Source organism: Pristiophorus japonicus, chromosome 2 (genome assembly GCF_044704955.1).
Source record: "Pristiophorus japonicus isolate sPriJap1 chromosome 2, sPriJap1.hap1, whole genome shotgun sequence".
NCBI classification, from domain to species: domain Eukaryota; kingdom Metazoa; phylum Chordata; class Chondrichthyes; family Pristiophoridae; genus Pristiophorus; species Pristiophorus japonicus.
In genome coordinates this window covers 140,515,310-140,534,920 of record NC_091978.1, presented here as the reverse complement: position 1 = coordinate 140,534,920, position 19,611 = coordinate 140,515,310, and the positions used below count along the sequence as shown (strand labels likewise).

The 19,611-nt window shown below is 43.7% G+C and overlaps 1 protein-coding gene across 2 annotated transcripts in view; it reads right to left on the bottom strand.

Annotated features, from left to right (window-relative positions):
* cnot7 (CCR4-NOT transcription complex, subunit 7) overlaps positions 1–19,611 on the bottom strand; it is a 72,816-nt gene that overhangs the window by 15,607 nt on the left and 37,598 nt on the right. For both annotated transcript variants that reach the window (XM_070862609.1, XM_070862600.1), the window contains exons 5-6: positions 10,328–10,472; positions 8,669–8,779 (exon numbers count right to left, since the gene is read on the bottom strand). In XM_070862609.1, the coding sequence (XP_070718710.1) occupies positions 8,669–8,779; positions 10,328–10,472 (256 nt within the window). The remainder of the gene's footprint in view (positions 1–8,668; positions 8,780–10,327; positions 10,473–19,611) is intronic.

Below are 19,611 nucleotides of genomic sequence, written 5' to 3'. Positions count from 1 at the left end.
TGTCGGGTCCGGTCCGGGGGCAGGGGGGGAGCGGGTTTGTCGGGTCCCGGTCCGGGGGGTGGGGAAAGCGGGAGTCGAGTCGGGTTGGGAGGAAGCAGGAGCTGGCCGTGGGAGGAGCCTTATTCACGCAGCCCCAGTGAGGCCATTCGGCCAGGGCGAGGGGCTGCGTGCTTCGGGCCCCTCCCACACAGTTTTGGGCGCCTGGAGCTACTGCACTTGCGTGCGCATGTGCAGAGGTCCCGGCACTGTTTTCAGCGCAGGGACCTTGCTCCGCCCCCTACAGCTCCTGCTGCGCTGCGCCGAGGGCCAGAAGACCTGCAGGGAGGTGGAGAATACGGAGGGTTTTTTTCGGCGCACTTTGTGGCGCGAAAAACGGCCGTCCAAGTCGGGACTGCGCCGTTCTAGGCGCGGCTCGAAACTTGGGCCCAATAAGTGGAAAAAGTTGTTGGTGGGTGTAGTCTTATCATCATAAGCAGTCCCTCGAACGAGGATGACTTGCTTCCACATGGGTTCACAGATGTTTCAATGAAGGACCCGATATTCCAGTCCTGAACTCCAATTGAAGGGGTGGAAGATGCCTGTGCGTAATTTTTTTTAACGTGTGGTGATTGTTGCACATCAGCTATCACACAGGCTTGACAGAGCTAGGCCTTTAACCAGGACAACTGGAGACCTGCTCTGCTGCATGGACCCTAGTGCGCACACATATCGCAGGGTGGGCAGGCTGTTGCTGCCCCATGGCCCTCGGCTCTTCTGGGCCCCGTACCCAGTTTATCAGTTAATTAAATAAATGTGGAATTACAAAGCTAGACTCAGTAATGGTGATACAACAGGATTGTTGACAAAACCCATCTGGTTCATTCATGTCCTTTAGGGAAGGATTCCGTCCTTACCCGGTCTGGCCTATATGTGACTCCAGACCAACAGCAATGCGGTTGACTCTTAACTGCCCTCTGAAATGACCCAGCAAGCCACATAGTTCTAACAAACTGCCACAAAAAACAATAGGAATAAAATCGGACGGACCTCGGGACTGGTTACAGACACGGCAACGGCATACCCAGCCTAGTCGACCCTGCAATGTCCTTCTTATTAACATCTGGGGATTTACGCTAAAATTGGGACAGCTGTCTCACAGACTAGTCAAGCAACGGCTCAACATATTCACAAAATCATACCTTTCAGCCAGACTGTTTCATCAGTGGTATAGTCGGGAGGGAGTGGCCCTGGGAGTCCTAAACATTGACTCCGGACTCTATGAAGTCTCATGGCTTCAGGTCAAGCATGGGCAAGGAAACCTCCTGCTGATTACCCCTACCACCCTCCCTCAGTTGATGAATCAGTACTCCTCCATGTTGAACACTACTTGGAAGAAGCACTAAGAGTAGCAAGGGCACAGAAAGTACTCTGGGTGGGGGAGCTTCAATGTCCATCACCAAGAGTGGCTCGGTAGCACCACTACTGACCGAGTCCTGAAGGACATAGCGGCCAGACTGGGCTTGTGGCAGGTGGTGACAACCAACATGAGGTAAAAACCTACTTGACCTCGTCCTCACCAATCTACCTGTCGCAGATGCATCTGCCCATGATAGCATTGATCACCGTACAGTCCTGTGCTGGTGGAGACCTCGGGAGGAGGCCAAGATGGATCATCCACTCGGCATTTCTGGCTGAAGATGGTTGCAAACGCTTCAGCCTTGTCTTTTGCACTCACGTGCTGGGTTCTGCCATTATTGCGCATGGGGATTTTCATAGAGACATAGAAAATAGGTGCAGGAGTAGGCCATTCGGCCCTTCGAGCCTGCACCACCATTCAATACGATCATGGCTGATCATTCCCTCAGTATCCCTTTCCTGCTTTCTCTCCATACCCCTTGATCCCTTTAGCCGTAAGTGCCATATCCAACACCCTCTTGAATATATCCAATAAACTGGCATCAACAACTCTTTGCGGTAGGGAATTCCACAGGTTAACAACTCTGAGTGAAGAAGTTTCTCCTCATCTCAGTCCTAAATGGCCTACCCCTTATCCTTAGACTGTGTCCCCTGGTTCTGGACTTCCCCATCATCGGAACATTCTTCCCGCATCTAACCTGTCCAGTCCCGTCAGAATCTTATAGGTTTCTATGAGATCCCCTCTCATCCTTCTAAACTCCAGTGAATAAAGGCCCAATTGATCCAGTCTCTCCTCATATGTCAGTCCCGCCATCCCAGGAATCAGTCTGGTGAACCTTCACTGCACTCCCTCAATAGCAAGAACGTCCTTCCTCAGATTAGGACACCAAAACTGAACACAATATTCCAGGTGAGGCCTCACCAAGGCCCTGTACAACTGCAGCAAGACCTCCTTGCTCCTATACTCAAATCCCCTAGCTATGAAGGCCAACATACCATTTGCCTTCTTCACCGCCTACTGTACCTGCATGCTAACCTTCAATGACTGATGAACCATGACACCCAGGTCTCGTTGCACGTCCCCTTTCCTAATCTGTCACCATTCAGATAATATTCTGCCTTCGTGTTTTTGCCCCCAAAGTGGATAACCTCACATTTATCCACATTATACTGCATCTGCCATGCCCACTCACCTAACCTGTCCAAGTCCTTTTAGCGTCCTCCTCACAGCTCACACCACCACTCAGTTTAGAGACATTATACTCAATTCCTTCATCTAAATCATTGATGTATATTGTAAAGAGCTGGGGTCCCAGCATTGAGCCCTGCGGCACTCCACTAGTCACTGTCTGCCATTCTGAAAAGGACCCGTTTATCCCAACTCTCGGTTTCCTGTCCGCCAACCAGTTCTCTATCCACGTCAGTACATTACCTCCAATACCATGTACTTTGATTTTGCACACCAGTCTCTTGTGTGGGACCTTGTTAAGGAGCCTCCTCCTCCCGTTAGTTGATTATTTGTCCTCCACCATTGACGATGTGGCAGGACTGCAGAGTTTTGATCTGATCCGTTGATTGTGGGATCGCCTAGCTCTGTTTATAGCATGCTGCTTCTGCTGTTTAGAACGCATGTAGTCTTGTGTTGCAGCTTCCCCAGGTTGGCACCTCATTTTTAGGTACGCCTGGTGCTGCTCCTAGCATGCTCTTCTCCTCATTGAACAGTGTTGGTCCCCTGGCTTGATGATAACGATAGAGTGAGGGGTATGCCAGGCTAAGAGATCATTGATTAATCCTGTCTCGTTACTTGGAAGAAGGGATTAAGTGTAACGTAGCCAAGATTGCTGACGATACAAAGATGGGAGGAAAAATGTGTAAGAGGACACAAAAAAATCTGCAAAAGGACATAGACAGGCTAAGTGAGTGGGCAAAAATTTGGCAGATGGAGTATAATGTCAAAAAGTGAGGTCATGCACTTTGGCAGAAAAAACAACAAAGAGCAAGTTATTATTTAAATGGAGAAAGATTGCAAAGTGCCGCAGTAGAGCAGGACTTGGGGGTACTTGTGCATGAAACACAAAAGGATAGTATGCAGGAACAGCAAGTGATCAGGAAGGCCAATGGAATCTTGGGCCTTTATTGCTTAGGGGATGGAGTATAAAAGCAGGGAAGTCTTGCTACAGCTATATAAGGTGTTGATGAGGCCACACCTGGAATACTGCGTGCAGTTTTGGCTTCCATATTTACAAAAGGATATACTTGCTTTGGAGGCAGTTCAAAGAAGGTTCACTAGGCTGATTCTGGGGATGAAGGATGAGGGATGAGTGACTTATGAGGAAAGGTTGAGCAGGTTGGGCATCTATTCATTGAAATTCAGAAGAATGAGAGGTGATCTTATCGAAACGTATAAGATTATGAGAGGGCTTGACAAGGTGGATTCAGAGAGGATGGGCCCAAGTTTCCACACGATAAAAAACGGGCGCCCATTTCGCGCCTAAAACGGCGCCTAAAAAAAAACTCGCGATTCTGGAGCGTTCTGCAGCTCCTTGTCTGTTTGGCGCTGCGCCCAGGGGGGCGGAGCCTACACTCGTGCCGATTTTGTAAGTGGGAGGGGGCGGGTACTATTTAAATTAGTTTTTTTCCTGCCGGCAATGCTGCGTGTGCGCGTTGGAGCGTTCGCGCATGCGCAGTGTGAAAAAAAACATTGGCACTCGGCCATTTTTGTAGTTCTTTGTAGCTGTTTAATTTTTGAACATTTTTTTAATAAAAGCACATTGCCATCAGCACATCAGCACTTGCAGCCTTCTCAGTGTCTCCTCCGCCCCCCCCCCCCGCCGCCCCCCCGGCGGGAAGAATGGGCGCCTCCTCCTCCCTCACCCCCCCCCCCCCCCCCCGCGGGAAGAACGGGCGCCTCCCCCCCGCGGCAAAGAACGGGCGCCTCCTCCTCCCCCCGCGGGAAGAACAGGCGCCTCAGGCTGACTGCAGCATTCTCCCTGCCTGAAGCACTTTCACACAGGTAGGAAGATGGTTTATTTAATCTTTTCTTTGCTTATAAATGTTTATTCAGGTTGGATTTATTTGTATAATATTTGTAGAAGTATAAATAAGGATTTATTGTAGAATTTAATGACTACCCTTCCCCCCTACCCTCGTTCTGGACGCCTAATTTGTAACCTGCGCCTGATTTTTTAATGTGTAGAACAGGTTTTTTCAGTTCGACAAAAATCTTCACTTGCTCCATTCTAACTTAGTTTGGAGTACGTTTTCACTGTGGAAACTTTGAAATCAGGTGTCAGTGGCCGGACACGCCCCCTTTTGAAGAAAAAATTCTGTTCCAAAGTAGAACTGTTCTACCTGACTAGAACTGCAGAAAAAAAAATGTGGAGAATTGCGATTTCTAAGATAGTCCGTTCTTCACCAGTTGCTCGTAAAAATTAGGCGCAAATCATGTGGAAACTTGGGCCAGATGTTTCCACTGATGGGGGAGACTAGAACTAGAGGGCATGATCTTAGAATAGGGGGACGCCCATTTAAAACAGAAGAGGAGAAATGTCTTCTCTGAGGGTTGTAAATCTGTGGAATTCAGTTTCTTAAATGATAAGGGGATAAGGGGTTATGGGGAGCGGACGGGGAAGTGGAGCTGAGTCCATGATCAGATCAGCCATGATCTTAGTGAATGGCGGAGCAGGCTCGAGGGGCCATGTGGCCTACTCCTGTTCCTATTTCTTATGTTCTTATGTTATGAGGTTACAGATTGTGGTGGTATAGAATTCTGCTGCTGCTGATGGCCTACAGCGCCTCATGGATGCCCAGTTTTGAGCTGCTAGATTTATTTTGAATCTATCCCATTTAGAACGGTGGTAGTGCCACACAACACGATGGAGGGTGACCTCTCTGCGTAGTATCTCGACCCCCTAACAGTAGCTACACTGTTGGACGGAGTATAAATCTAGAAATAATGGAGGCTTGTAAAAAAGGAACGGCAATAACTATGGGCGATTTTAACCTTCATATAGATTGGACAAAGCAAATTGTCCAGGGGAGTCTTGAGGAAGAGTTCATAGAGTGTATCCGGGATAGTTTCCTTGAACAGGACGTTGCAGAACCAACCAGGGAGCAGGCTATCTTAGATCTGGTACTGTGTAATGAGACAGGATTTATAAACAAATCTCCTAGTAAAGGATCTTCTAGGAATGAGTGACCATAACATGGTTGAATTTCAAATTCAGCTGGAGGGTGAGAAAGTTGGATCTCAAACCAATGTCCTAAGCTTAAATAAAGGAGACTACAAAGTTATGAAGGCAGAATTGGCTAAAATGGACTGGGAAAATAGATTAAAATCTGGGACGGTTGATGAGCAGTGGCAGACATTGAGAGATATTTTATAACTCTCAACAAAAATATATCCCAATGAGAAGGAAAGACTGTAAGAGAAGGGATAACCATTCGTGGCAGGGTAGTCGGGTCAGATTCCGGATCCCGGACGACCCTGCCACCGATTGGTCCGGATTCCAGAACATTCCGGAGTCTGAAACTCCGGATTCTCGACGCTGCACCTGTATTCCAATGAGAAGGAAAGACTTTAAGAGAAGGGATAACCATCCGTGACTAACTAAGGTAATAAGGGATGGTATCAAATTGAAAACAAGGGAATACAATGTGGCCAAGACTAGTGAGAGGCCAGAGGATTGGGAAACTTTTAAAAGCGAGCAAAGAACGACTAAAAAAATAACTTGAGGGAAGATAGATTATGAAAGTAAACTAGCACAAAATATAAAAACAGATAGTAAGAGTTTCTACAGGTACATAAAAAAGGAAAAGAGTGGCTAAAGTAAATGTTGGTCCACTAGAGGATGAGCCTGGGGAATTAATAATGGGGACAGGGAAATGGCAGAGACGTTGAACAAATATTTTGTATCAGTCTTCATGCTAGAAAACACTAAAAACATTCCAATAGTGGATAATCAAGGGGCTAGAGGGAGGGAGGAACTTAATACTGAAGTAGTCGTACTCAGTAAAATAATGGGACAAAAGGCAGACAAGTCCCCTGAACCCAATGGCTTGCATCCTAGGGTCTTCAAAGTAGCAGCAGCAGTGATAGTGGATGCATTGGTTGTAATCTACCAAAATCCCCTGGATTCTGGGGAGGTCCCAGCAGAATGGAAAACCGCAAATGTAACGTCCCTATTTAAAAAAGGAGGCAGACAGAAAGAATAAAACTATAGACCAATTAGCCTAACATCTGCCGTTGGGAAAATGCTGGAGTCCATTATTAAGGAAGCAGTACCAGGACATTTGGAAAAGCAAATTCAATCAAGCAGCGTCAGCATGGTTTTATGAAAGGGAAATCATGTTTGTCAAATTTGCTGGAGTTCTTTGAGGATGCAACGAGCAAGGTGTATAAGGGGGAACCAGTGGATGTGGTGTATTTGGATTTCCACAAAACATTCGATAAGGTGCCACATAAAAGGTTACTGCACAAGATAAAAGTTCACGGTGTTGCAGATAATATATTAGTATGGATAGAGGATTGACTAACTAACAGAAAAGAGAGAGTCTGGATAAATGGGTCATTTTCTGGTGTGGCAAACAGTGACTAGTGGGGTACCGCAGGGATTGGTGCTCGGCCCTCAACTATTTACAATCTATATTAATGACTTGGATGAAGGGACAGAGTGTAATGTAGCCAGTTTGTTGATGATACAAAGATGGGTGGGAAAGCAAATTGTGAGAAGGACACAAAAAATCTGCAAAGGGACATAAACAGGTTAAGTGAATGGGCAAAAAAATGGCAGATGGAGTATAATGTGGGAAAATGTGAGGTTACCCACTTTGGCAGAAAAAAATAGAAAAGCAAATTATAATTTAAATGGAGAAAAATTGCAAAGTACTGTAGTACAGGGGGACCTGGGGGTCCTTGTGCATGAAACACAAATAGTGAGTATGCAGGTACATCAAGTAATCAGGAAAGCAAATGGAATGTTGGCCTTTATTGCAAGGAGGATAGAGTATAAAAGTAGAGAAGTCTGCTACAATTGTACAGGATATTGGTGAGGCCACACCTGGAGTACTGCATACAGTTTTGGTCTCCATATTTGAGGAATGATATACTTGCATTGAAGGCTATTGAGAAGGTTCACTCAGTTGATTGCGGAGATGAGGGGGTTGACTTATGAGGATAGGATGAGTAGGTTGAGCCTATACACATTGGAGTTCAGAACAATGAGAGGTGATCTTATTGAAACTTATAAGATAATGAGGGGGCTCGACAAACTCGATGTAGAGAGGATATTTCCACTCATAGCGGAAACTAGAACTAGGGTACATAGTCTTAGAATGAGGGGCCAACTTTTAAAACTGAGATGAGGAGAAATTTCTTCTCTGAGGGTTGTAAATCTATGGAATTCTCTGCCCCAGAGAGCTGTGGAGGCTGGGTCATTGAATATATTTAAGGTGGAGATACAGAATTTTGAGCGATAAGGGAGTAAAGGGATGGGGAGCAAAGGGATGGGGAGCGGGCAGGGAAGTGGAGCTGAGACCATGATCAGATCAGCCATGATCTTATTGAATGGCGAGCAGGATCGAGGTGCCAAATGGTTTATTCCTGCTCAGATTTCTTATGTTCTTATATAGATCCATCAGAAATTTGGTGTTGCAAATAGACATGCCCAAGTCTAGGACACTTAATAAAATGTGATTATCGTAGCTCAGTGGTAACATTTTTGCCCGAGTTAGAAGGTTTTCCCACTCACAATTTGAGCACATAATCTAGGTTGATACTTTAGTGCAGTACTGAGGGAATGCTTATTGTCAAAGGCATCATCTTTCAGATGAGATGTTAAATTGAGGTCCTGTTTTTATGTTCGGGTGGACGTAAAAGATCCCATGCCACTTTTTCGAAGAGGAATAGGGAGCTCTCGGATTGTCCCCGCCAATATTAATCCCTTAATTATTTCCATTGGTTGTGGGACCTAACTATATGCAAATTGGTGGCCATGTTTGCCTACAAAACATCAGTGACCATACTTCAGAAGCACTGGTTTTGAAGCATTTTGGGACATCCCGAGGACATGAAAAGCACTACAAGTTCTTTTTCTTTCCACTTCTTTCAATAACATTCCAGCATTAAATGAACCGTAAACACTAAATGCTGCTATCTGGGAGACAATACTGATTAGAGAGATATTAACCACGTACAAACAGATGATGTGTCTAGAAAAATACAAAAGAGCTCAAACAGATTTAACTTTTAAATGTTTTTCGTTGATATGCATACCTCTCGCATTTTGAAAAAGGCCATTCCTGTTAATAGTGAGTCTGAACCTGCTTGATGCTGTGGCCCAATTCGCTCCAATTCCAACTGTTCAGCTACTTCCTGCAAACCACCCTGCACAAACACAATCTTATTTAGATTTTTTTTTTTTGAGCGCGCACGCTTGGGAGAAAGACAAATATGAATAATTGCACTCAGAAATTTGCTGCATTGGCATTCAGATATTCTATCTAAATTGGCATTAGTAATAGAAAATTCTTAAAATGGCACCATAGCAGATTGACCGAATCCAGGCAATTAGAATGATATTATAATTTTTTTTAAATTGTATCCATTGGGCTGCAGAAAATGTACGAGGGATGGGGGGCTTTAGGAGAAAGTGTATTTTGTAAATGAATTTCTGTACATTAAAACTTTTAAGAGTTTAAAAAATAGTTAAATGTTATTCTTTGCAATCAGTTTTATAATAAGAATGACATTTACCGACAGTGAGTGAATCATTAACACCAACCTAAATAGTACCATAGCTGCACTGGGCCATAATGTTTCAGAAAAAATTGTCCTCTCAAACAGGAGATCTGGAATGAAATCTTTTCTAGAATAATTTACTTGGAGCAGCTAACCCTTTGAAACTAGCTATAATTAAACAAAAATATGATTCCATTAATTGCCCACTCTCACTTGTTAACCAGGTCAGTTTTCCACATTTAAGATTACAGAAGTCTATGTTCATACTTATGGTAATACAACTTGTATTCCAGACACTCAACCTCTCAGGACTCTCTTGACTGTTGTCAGCAATAAGGTTTTGTAATTAAAAACAAAAAGTGTTCAAAATATACAGCAGTTCTATCAGCATCTAAAAAAGATGGACTAATGTTGTCTGTAGACCATTCTCTTATTAGATGCCGTCAGATAAGTTTTATTTCAATAATTTTCTGATTTTAATTCAGATTTCGAAAATTTGTAGTTTTTAACCTCAGCTGTAAAATTTTGTCAGATGTTCTCCTTAGTTCAATCTTTAGATTTCTGGTATTACAGGTTCACATCGCTGAAACACCATTTAGAGCTGTGGCAAGTATAAACATACTCTTCATTATGTTTAACTCGAGCTTAAAATATTTATCATATGATAACTTTTACAAAATTATGGAGAGAACACTATTTTTGCAGCAAGGGTATTTGTGGTGCTGGATATATCAAAGAAATTAAAACTGAATAAGCTTGGTCATGAGGTTTGCAGGCGGCAGCAGGTGCATGGGAACACCATCACCTGCAAGTTTCCCTGCAAGTCACACATCATCCTGACTTGGAAATATATTGCTGTTCTTTCATTGTTGCTGGGGCAAAATCCTGGAACTCCCTCCCTAACTGTGGGAGTATCTTCACCTCACGGACTGCAGTGGTTTAAGCAGGCGGCTCACCACCACCTTCTCAAGGGCATTTAGGGATGGGTAATAAATGCTGGCTTTGTCAGCGATGCTCACATCATGGGAATGAATAAAGAAAAGTACACCTCTCAGTATATATTGGCCATACCCTTCAAATATTTTTCCTCTCAAAACAACCTTTCATAAACACACACATAATACTTCTGCAGTATTGAAAATCTTTAAATATAAAAAATATTCATGATTCAATTTTAGATAAATTAAGCAATACCTTGAGATTTTTGCAGCTTTTCATGAGGTATTTCACATCATAAATTACAGGGAAGAACAACCGTAGAATCTCAAAGAAGTCTGGTTCTTCTTCAGGTAAATTTGAATTAGTGAGTATTTTGATCAAGTAGCCAAAGTCATACCCACTGTAATGAAACAACCACACTTCAATTATCAAAATCTTGTCTTCAATGTTAACCATATAACAATGAATTAACAATGTTGTGATCTACAGATACTGAATGACAGGATGCAGGTTTACAGCTACAACTTTCCATATAGCAAGCTCCTGTCCTCTGCCTATTTTGTGCATCGGTTAATCATCATCATCATAGGCAGTCCTCGGAATCGAGGAAGACTTGCTTCCACTCTTAACATGAGTTCTTAGGTGGCTGAACAGTCCAATACGAGAACCATAGTCCCTGTCACAGGTGGGACAGATAGTCGTTGAGGGAAGGGGTGGGTGGGACTAGTTTGTGTGGTTAATACTGGCTTCAGAGCATCAGTGACCCTCCCACACACACCTGTCGATGGCCAAGTAAAGAGAGTGGAAGAATACACTTCCTTTTTTCCCCTAAATTTATCAATGTCCCTTTGACTGCCATTCATAAATTTTGATGAACAGTTGCTGCAGAGCTATTCTGAACCATGGTCACTCTCAGAAATTATGGAGTAATGCAATCCTGTTATTGCAATCTAAAACCAATTAAAATCTTAATCCCATATATTTCACACTCCTACAATTTACAATAACTATCACACATAGACAATCAATACAATTATTGGCATGTGAGCATTGTGGGTCTACATAATGGCATTATAGTGCATCCCCTCCCCGAGGAGCATGGTGTCGCCACTGGGTGGCCAGCACATAAGAATGGTGCATTCTCAACTCCCCAACAGGGCAACTGGTCATGGCCTGAACCTTGGATATGGTGTTTTCAAGGGTTAGATTATGAGGAAAGATTACATACACTAGGCTCGTATTCGCTGGAATATAGACGATTAAGGGGCGTTTTGATTGAGGTTTGTAGAATTTTGAAAGGAATGAATAGGGTAGACAGAGAAACTTTTTCTCCTGGTGGGGGAAGTCTAGGACAAGGAGACATAACCTTAAAATCAGAGAAAGGCCGTACACAAGAGAAGTTAGGAAACACTTCTTCACACAAAGGGTGGTAGAAGCGGGGAACACTCTCCCACAAAAAGCAGTAGATTCTAGCTCAATTAATAATTTTAAATCAGAGATCATTAAATTTTTTTTACTAGACAAGGGTATAAAAGGAAAAGGAGCCAAGGTGAGTGGATGGAGTTAAAATACAGATCAGCCATGATCTCAATGAATGGCAGAACAGGATTAAAGGCCTACTCCTGTTCATAGAATCATAGAAATGTATGCCACAGGAGGCCGCCATTCGGCCCATTGTGCTTGTGCCAGCCGAAAAAAAGCTATCCAGCCTAATCCCACTTTCCAGTTCTTGATCCGCAGCCTTGAAGGTTACGGAACTTCAAGTGCATATCCAAATAATTTTTAAATGGGATGAGGGTTTCTGCCTCTATCACCCTTTCAGGCAGTGAGTTCCAGATCCCCACTACCCTCTGGATGAAAATAGTTCTCAACTTCCCTCTAATCCTTCTATTAATTACTTTAAATCCATGCCACCCACTTTCTATCCACTCTATCTAGGCCCCTCATAATTTTATAAACCTCAATTAAGTCTCACCTTAGCCTCCTCTGTTCCAAAGAAAACAACCCCAGCCTATCCAATCTTTCCTCGTAGTTAAAATTCTCCAGTCCTGGCAACACCCTTGTAAATCTCTTCTGTACCCTCTCTAGCGCAATCACATCTTTCCTGAAACATGGTGACCAGCGATGTATGCAGTAGTCCAGCTATGGCCTAACTAGTGTTTTATACAGTTCAAGCATAACCTCCCTGTTCTTATATTCTATGCCTCAGCTAATAAAGGAAAGCATCCTAAATGCCTTCTCAACCACCTCATCTACCCATCCTGCTATCTTCAGGGATCTGTGGACACACACTCCAAGGTCTTTCTGTTCCTCTACACTTCTCAGTATCCTACCATGTATTGTGTATTCCCTTGCCTTATTAGCCCTCCCCAAAAGCATTACCTCACACTTCTCCAGATTGAATTCCGTTTGCCACATTTCTATCCCCCTGACCAGTACACTGATATCCTCCTGCAGTCTACCGCTTTCTTCCTTACTACCAACCACACAATCAATTTTTGTATCAGCTGCAAACTTCTTAATCATGCCCCCTACATTGAAGTCTATATCACTGAAAGCAAGGGACCTAATACTGAGCACTGCAAAACCCCACTGGAAACAACCATCCAGTTACAAAAACGCCCGTCAATCACTACCCTTTTCTTCCAGCCACTGTCAATTTTGGATCCAACTTACCACTTTCCTTTGGATCCCATGGGCTTTTACTTTTCTAACCAGTCTGCCAGGTTGGACCTTGTCAAAAGCCTTGCTAAAATCTATGCAGACTACATCAAACGAGTTACCCTCATCAAAAAAATTCAATCAAGCTAGTCAGACACAACCTTCCCGTAACAAATTCATGTGGACTGTCCTTGATTAATCCGTGCCTTTCTAAGTGACAATTAATACTGTCCCTCAGCATTTTTTTCCAATAATTTGCTCACTACTATGGTTAAGCTGACTGGCCTATAATAACTCAGTCTATCCCTTTTTCCCTTTTTAAATAACGGTACAATGTTAGTTCTTTAATACTTCCAAAATAACTGCTGATATGACCACCGCCTTGTACCATAAACAGGGAATATATGCATGGTCCATCCATAGAAGCCATTCCAGAAGGTAGACCTCCTGAAGGTCTGCCACCTGATGGCCTTTTATCTTCAGCTCAACTGCAGGTCTTTGCAAAGATTCAAATTACAAAACTGTGCATGACAGATCAGACTAATTTGAATGATACACTTTACTCCTAGGTGCTGGGTATATCCACTACAACCTGCAACATCCAAGGTTATCCATAACGTCCTCCACTATGGAGGAAAATTCTGCCTCATATTATGGAAATAATAAAACTTGACCAGACAAAAATTGCAAGCATCTTCTAATGTGAAAATCCTGCCCAATGAATGGAACAGCCGACTTTCACTTTTAAGATTGAGTAAATACTACATGGTTCGTTAAATTCTGACATTAGGCCTGTTCCTCTATGGGTACATGGCTCTTTGTTGTGCAGTGAAACAGTGATGCGACTTCATGGCCTCGCCCCTCCCTATCTCTGTAATCTTCTCCAGCCCTCCAATATCTCTGCGCTCAGCCAATTCTGGCCTCTTAAGCATCCCTGATTTTAATCACTCCACCATTGGTGGCCATGCCTTCAGCTGCCAAGGCCCCAAGCTCTGGAATTCCCTGCCCAAACCTCTCTTTCCTCCTTTAAGACACTCCTTAAAACCTACCTCTTTGACCAAACTTTTGGTTATCGGTCCCAGTATCTCATGTGACCAGGTGTCAAATTTTGTTCACTAACACTCATGAAGTGCCTTGGAGCGTTTTAATATATTAAAGGGGCTATATAAATGCTTACTTGTTGTTGCATCAACTATCTTTCTTAGCTTATTTCCATGATCCCCAGCACCTGAACACTTGTCAGTTGAACAGTCAGATTATGATAATAATAATTAATAAAATCATAAAAATTATTCCAAGCTGTCTTGTAAATAGTTGAGAAACCACATTTATATTGGCCCTAGAAATTGCCACAGCATAACTACTAGCTAAAATCTCCAAATAGTCCTTTCCTCTCAAAAATGGCTATATAATCCCATATATGCCCAGCAATACGTGAATATACAATTCCTGGAGAGATCATATTGTTTACTAGTACCCATCTACTCCAAAAATGTTTTAAAAATGCTGACGCTTAATTATATATCCCCAAACTATGCATTGAAATATTCCTCCTTAAACACCTTTTTTGTGATTCAACATGCTGCTCCATTCAATTCCCTTGCATTCACTGTTGCATTTGCCAAGTTCAAAAATGCTCCGCTTATAAAGCTTCAAACTTGGAAATTTGATTTGTGATATTTTTCCTACGTCACATTGGTATGAATAATAAATTTTAGCCTGTTGAGAACACTGTAAACTGTACAGAAACCTATAAAGTATGAAACGTGATAGATATGCAAATTGAACAATTAAAATGGACTAAATTAATTTTTACTTGTTGAGATGCAACAGTTCCTGACAAGAGAGAGTACATAAGTGACATTGTTCAAAATAAGTTGGACAATGCATTATTTTATAAGGGCAGGAGCTTAGCATCAGATGCTGCACAATGTTTGACATTGCTAAGGTGAAGCTGTGTCCCTTTAAGGCCACAAAAATAATTAAATAGGTCATAATTTAATTGTTTGATGAAATTTTGCAGGCGAGAACAACATTTAATTGCCTTTCAGCCTACAAGTCAGAACCCAGGATGAAATGTCTGGCAAAAACAAGTGACTGCTAAGTTTATTTTAAACTTCAGTCTACAGACATTCCAATTCATGTCAGTCAGGTATTCGCTGTTGATTTCTTTCTCTGAACATTTTTTTAAATAGATGTAAAATTGTTGGAAGAAATTTGCAGATGATTCTGTAAGGGAAAGGTTAATTAGTAAGAGCAGAAGTTTGCTACTGGCTTAAAGTGATTTAATACTGCAGTTGTGCTCATTTTTAACCATTGTTTGTTAAGTAGGGAAGTATGATTCTTAAACTGTAATGTCTTATGTTATAATTGTACAACTATACAGCAATTCTAAGATGGTGACCACTGATCTTTTGAACTGGGACTGACACTTACAGCACTTGCAGGTTTTTAATATGAAGTAATCACCTGCTTAATGAGATAAGTTCATTGGGAACGTGCCAATGTGCGTTGATCTCAAGTTTGAGAGAACTGTAGCACTGATCTGTAGCTGCAAGAACACTAGTTAATCCTGCAAAAGAAAACATCTGCGTAAAACATTATCTTTTTAATTAAGATCTCTGTAGGATATGATGACCAGCTTAGTGATTAGGGGGTACAGAATCAAAGACAGACTTAAGTTACCAGTTTCAATTGGTCAAACAGCAATTAAATGCAAAATAAGGAGATACACTGATCTCAGGAGCTCAATGGAAAAGGAGCTCGTTAATGGGGGATTTAGCTGGTTGACTCCAAGTTATCGATATGGTATAGGTACTACTTAGTTTCTACTTATACAGAATTGTTTTTAACATGGTATAATTAGGTAATGTGGAGACTGCTGATGGTCACGAGGCAGGGGTAAGAGAAAGACATAAAAATTGATGAATTATACCAAGAATATGGATTTGAAGGGTTTGACTAACCTAAATATGCAGCTTAGAACTGTAATGCGTTTGAGTCCCCAACCATCAGATGTGATTGTAAGTACTATAAGATTAGGTTGATGTTTAAGTACCATTGCAAGCACTATATACGTAGTAATTCTGTGAACACTGGACTTTAACGTTTGAAGACCTTATTGATTGAGGGCTAGATAGAAAATCTAATTATAAATAAATGCATTGTCTAAAAATCCAATCAGCTACAAAAAATTTACCTGGAATAAATTGCTTATAATTTAGTGCAATGAAGTGCGAGCAGGAAGTACACGTGTGAACACAAAATGCAGAAAGACTATCATTTAAAAAAGCTAGTCATTTAATGCTGAATGCTTCTGACCTTGAATCTGAAATTTAAAGGGATTTTCCAATTTCCAAAGATCCATCAAAAAACAGAGCAATTAAGCTCAAATTGGCCTGAAGCTGTGTTTACTTGAGAATTATTAGACTTTCTGGCCTTAAACTGGCAGTTTCAATTTAGCTGCAGAATAATATATTGTGCATTAAATAGTGTAACATTCCTGTCCTTATAAAACAACATAGCATTTGACTCATCACCACCACCAAAATGCATATGATGCACACTTCCTGTCCATAAACCTTACTTCCCATCTCATGATTTGTGTATAATTTCATAGAATCATACAGCACAGGAGGCCGCCATTTGGCACATTGCGTTGGCTCTTTGAAAGAACTATCCAATTAGTCCCACTCCCCTGGTCTTTCCCCATAACCCTGCAAATGTTTCCTTTTCAAGTATATATTCAATTCCCTTTTGAAAGTTACTACTGAATCTGCTTCTATAATCCTTTCAAGTAGTGCATTCCAGATCATTACAATATGTCGCTTTAAAAACATTGTCAGCTCCCCTCTGGTTCTTTTGCCAATTGTTTTAAATCTGTGCAGCTGATTACCAACTACCCTATCTACTCTATCAAAACCCTTGCCACTGGACCAAGACCTTGCTCAGCTAAGCCCGTGTGGTTGCCGGTGTGCAGCGGCCACCCCACACGTTAAAAGAACTCACGCACAGGCATCTTCCACTTCGCTAATATGAAGTTCGGGACCTGGACTGTCAGGACCCTCATGGACAATTCCAACAGCAACAGGCCGGAACGCCGCACCACCATAGTTTCCCTGGAACTCAGACATTTTGACATTGACATTGCCGCCCTAAGCGAGACCCGGCGGGCAGGGGAAGGTCAGTTGAAGGAACATGGTGGAGGTTACACCTTTTTCTGGCTTTGCCGTCAAAAAATGAACTGGTCGACTGCCTCAAAGACTCCCCCTGCGGGGTTAACGAACGCCTTATGACTCTTTGCCTTACCCTATCCCAGAACCAATGCGCCACAGTCATCAGTGCGTTCGCCCCAACACTCGATGCAACGGATGAGGCTAAAGAGGGTTTTTATGACGTTCGGGACCGAGACATCCCTGTCCCGCGTCCCCATGGGTGACAAATTGATCTACCTAGGTGACTTTAATGCCAGGGTCGGCAAAAACACAGCCCTCTGGGGAGGCGTGATTGGCAGAGAGGGGGTAGTGAAAGCCAACTCCAGCGGTACCCTACTCCTGACAAAATGTCTAGAACACGAAATTCTCACCACCAAGGTGCCAGAGGGACAAATACAAGGCATCGTGGCAACACCCTCGCTCCAAACACTGGCACCTGCTCGACTACGTCATCGTCCGAGCCAGGGATCGCAAGGATGTGCGCATCACCCGCGCCATGACAGGAGCTGACGACTGCTGGACGGACCATCGCTTAATCTGATCCATCATCAATATAAACATAGTCCCAAAGCAGAGGGGACAGTAGATGCAGTGCCGCAAAAAAGTTAATGCCGGGGCACTTAAGAACCCAGCTAAGAGAGCCCTATACAGCCAGTGCCTCACAACTAATCTGGCGTGCCTTGATGACCCCGAGATGCTGAATGCCCACAGCACTTGGTCTACCTGCCAGGTCTCCATAACCAGTGCCTGTGAAGAGACACTTGGTTACTCAACCAGACAACACCAAGGCTGGTTTGATGAAAATGATCAGGAGATCCAAGAACTAATAGATTGTAAGCGCAGAGCATTTCTGAGCCTCAAGCAACAGCCCAACTCAGGAGCTGCAAAGCAACGTTACAGATGGCTCAAGGCTCAGGTCTAACAAAAAACCCGGGACCTAAAGAACAGGTGGTGGATGGAGAAAGCACAGGAGATACAATAACTGGCCGACAGCCACGATATGCAAGGATTCTTCATTGCAGTCAAGGCCACCTACGATCCAAACTCCCAAGGCCCCACCACACTCCTGGCCAAGAACAGGGAAACACTCATCAAGGACACCGAGGCTGTCAGGGCCTGCTGGAAGGAGCACTTTGAAGATCTCCTCAATCGAGACTCTGCCTTTGACTCGAGTGTTCTCAACTCCATCCCGCATGCTTGCGACCAGACACCACCTCAGTGAACCCCAACACTGCACAAGGTAGGCAAAGCCATAAAACAGCTCAAGAACAACAAGGCTATGGGTGCAGATTGAATTCCTGCTGAGGCGCTAAAGTATGGCGGAGAGGTGCTGTTGGCGTGGATACATGACCTCATCTCTCTCATTTGGAGGGAGGAGAGCATGCCAGGAAATCTCAGAGATGCAGTGATCGTGACCATCTTTAAAAAGCGGGACAAGTCCAACTGCAGCAACGATAGGGGAATCCCCCTGTTATCAGCCACTGGGAAGGTTATCGCTAGAGTTCGCCTCAACTGCCTTCTCCCTGTGGCCGAGGAGCTCCTTCCAGAATCACAGTGCGGATTTCGTCCCCTACGGGGCACAACGGACATGATCTTTGCAGCGCGACAGCTGCAGGAAAAATGCAGGGAGCAGCGCGCCAGCCCTTATACATGGCCTTTTTTGATATTACAAAGGCCTTTGACACTGTCAACCGCGAGGGCTTATGGAGCGTCCTCCTCAGTTTTGGATGCCCCCAAAAGTTTGTCAACATCCTTCGCCTGCTCCACGACAACATGCAGGCCGTGATCCTTACCAACGTTTCCATTACAGAACCAATCCACGTCCGGACCGGGGTCAAACAGGGCTACGTCATCAGTCCAACCCTCTTCTCAATCTTCCTGCTGCCATGCTCCACCCCAGTCAGCAAGCTCCCTGCTGGAGTGGAACTAAACTACAGAACCAGTAGAAAGCTGTTTAACCTACGCCGCCTCCAGGCTAGGTCCAAGATCACCCCAACCTCCGTCGTCGAGCTGCAGTACGCGGACGACGCCTGCGTCTGCGCACATTCTGAGGCTGAACTCCAGGATATAGTCAATATATTCATTGAGGCAAATGAAAGCATGGGCCTTACGCTTAACATCCTTAAGACAAAGGTCCTCCACCAGCCTGTACTCGCCGCACAGCACTGCCTCCCAGTCATCAAGATTTACGGCGCGGCCCTCGACAACGTGGACCACTTCCCATACCTCGGGAGCCTTTTATCAACAAAGTCAGACATTGATGCGGAGATTCAACATCGCCTCCAGTGCGGCCTTTGGCTGCCTGAGGAAAGGAGTGTTTGAAGACGAGGCCCTCAAATCTACCACCAAGCTCAAAGTCTACAGGGCTGTAGTAATACCCGCCCTCCTGTATGGATCTGAGGCATGGACGATATACAGAAGGCATCTCAAGTCGCTGGAGATATATCACTAATGATGTCTCCACAAGATCCTGCAAATCCACTGGGAGGACAGGCACACCAATATTATCAGTGTCCTTGCCCAGGCTAACATCCCCAACATTGAAGCACTGACCACACTCGATCAGCTTCGCTGGGCAGACCACATAGTTCACATGCCAGACATGAGGTTCCCTAAGCAATTGCTCTATGAGGAGCTCCTTCACAGCAAACGAGTCAAAGGTGG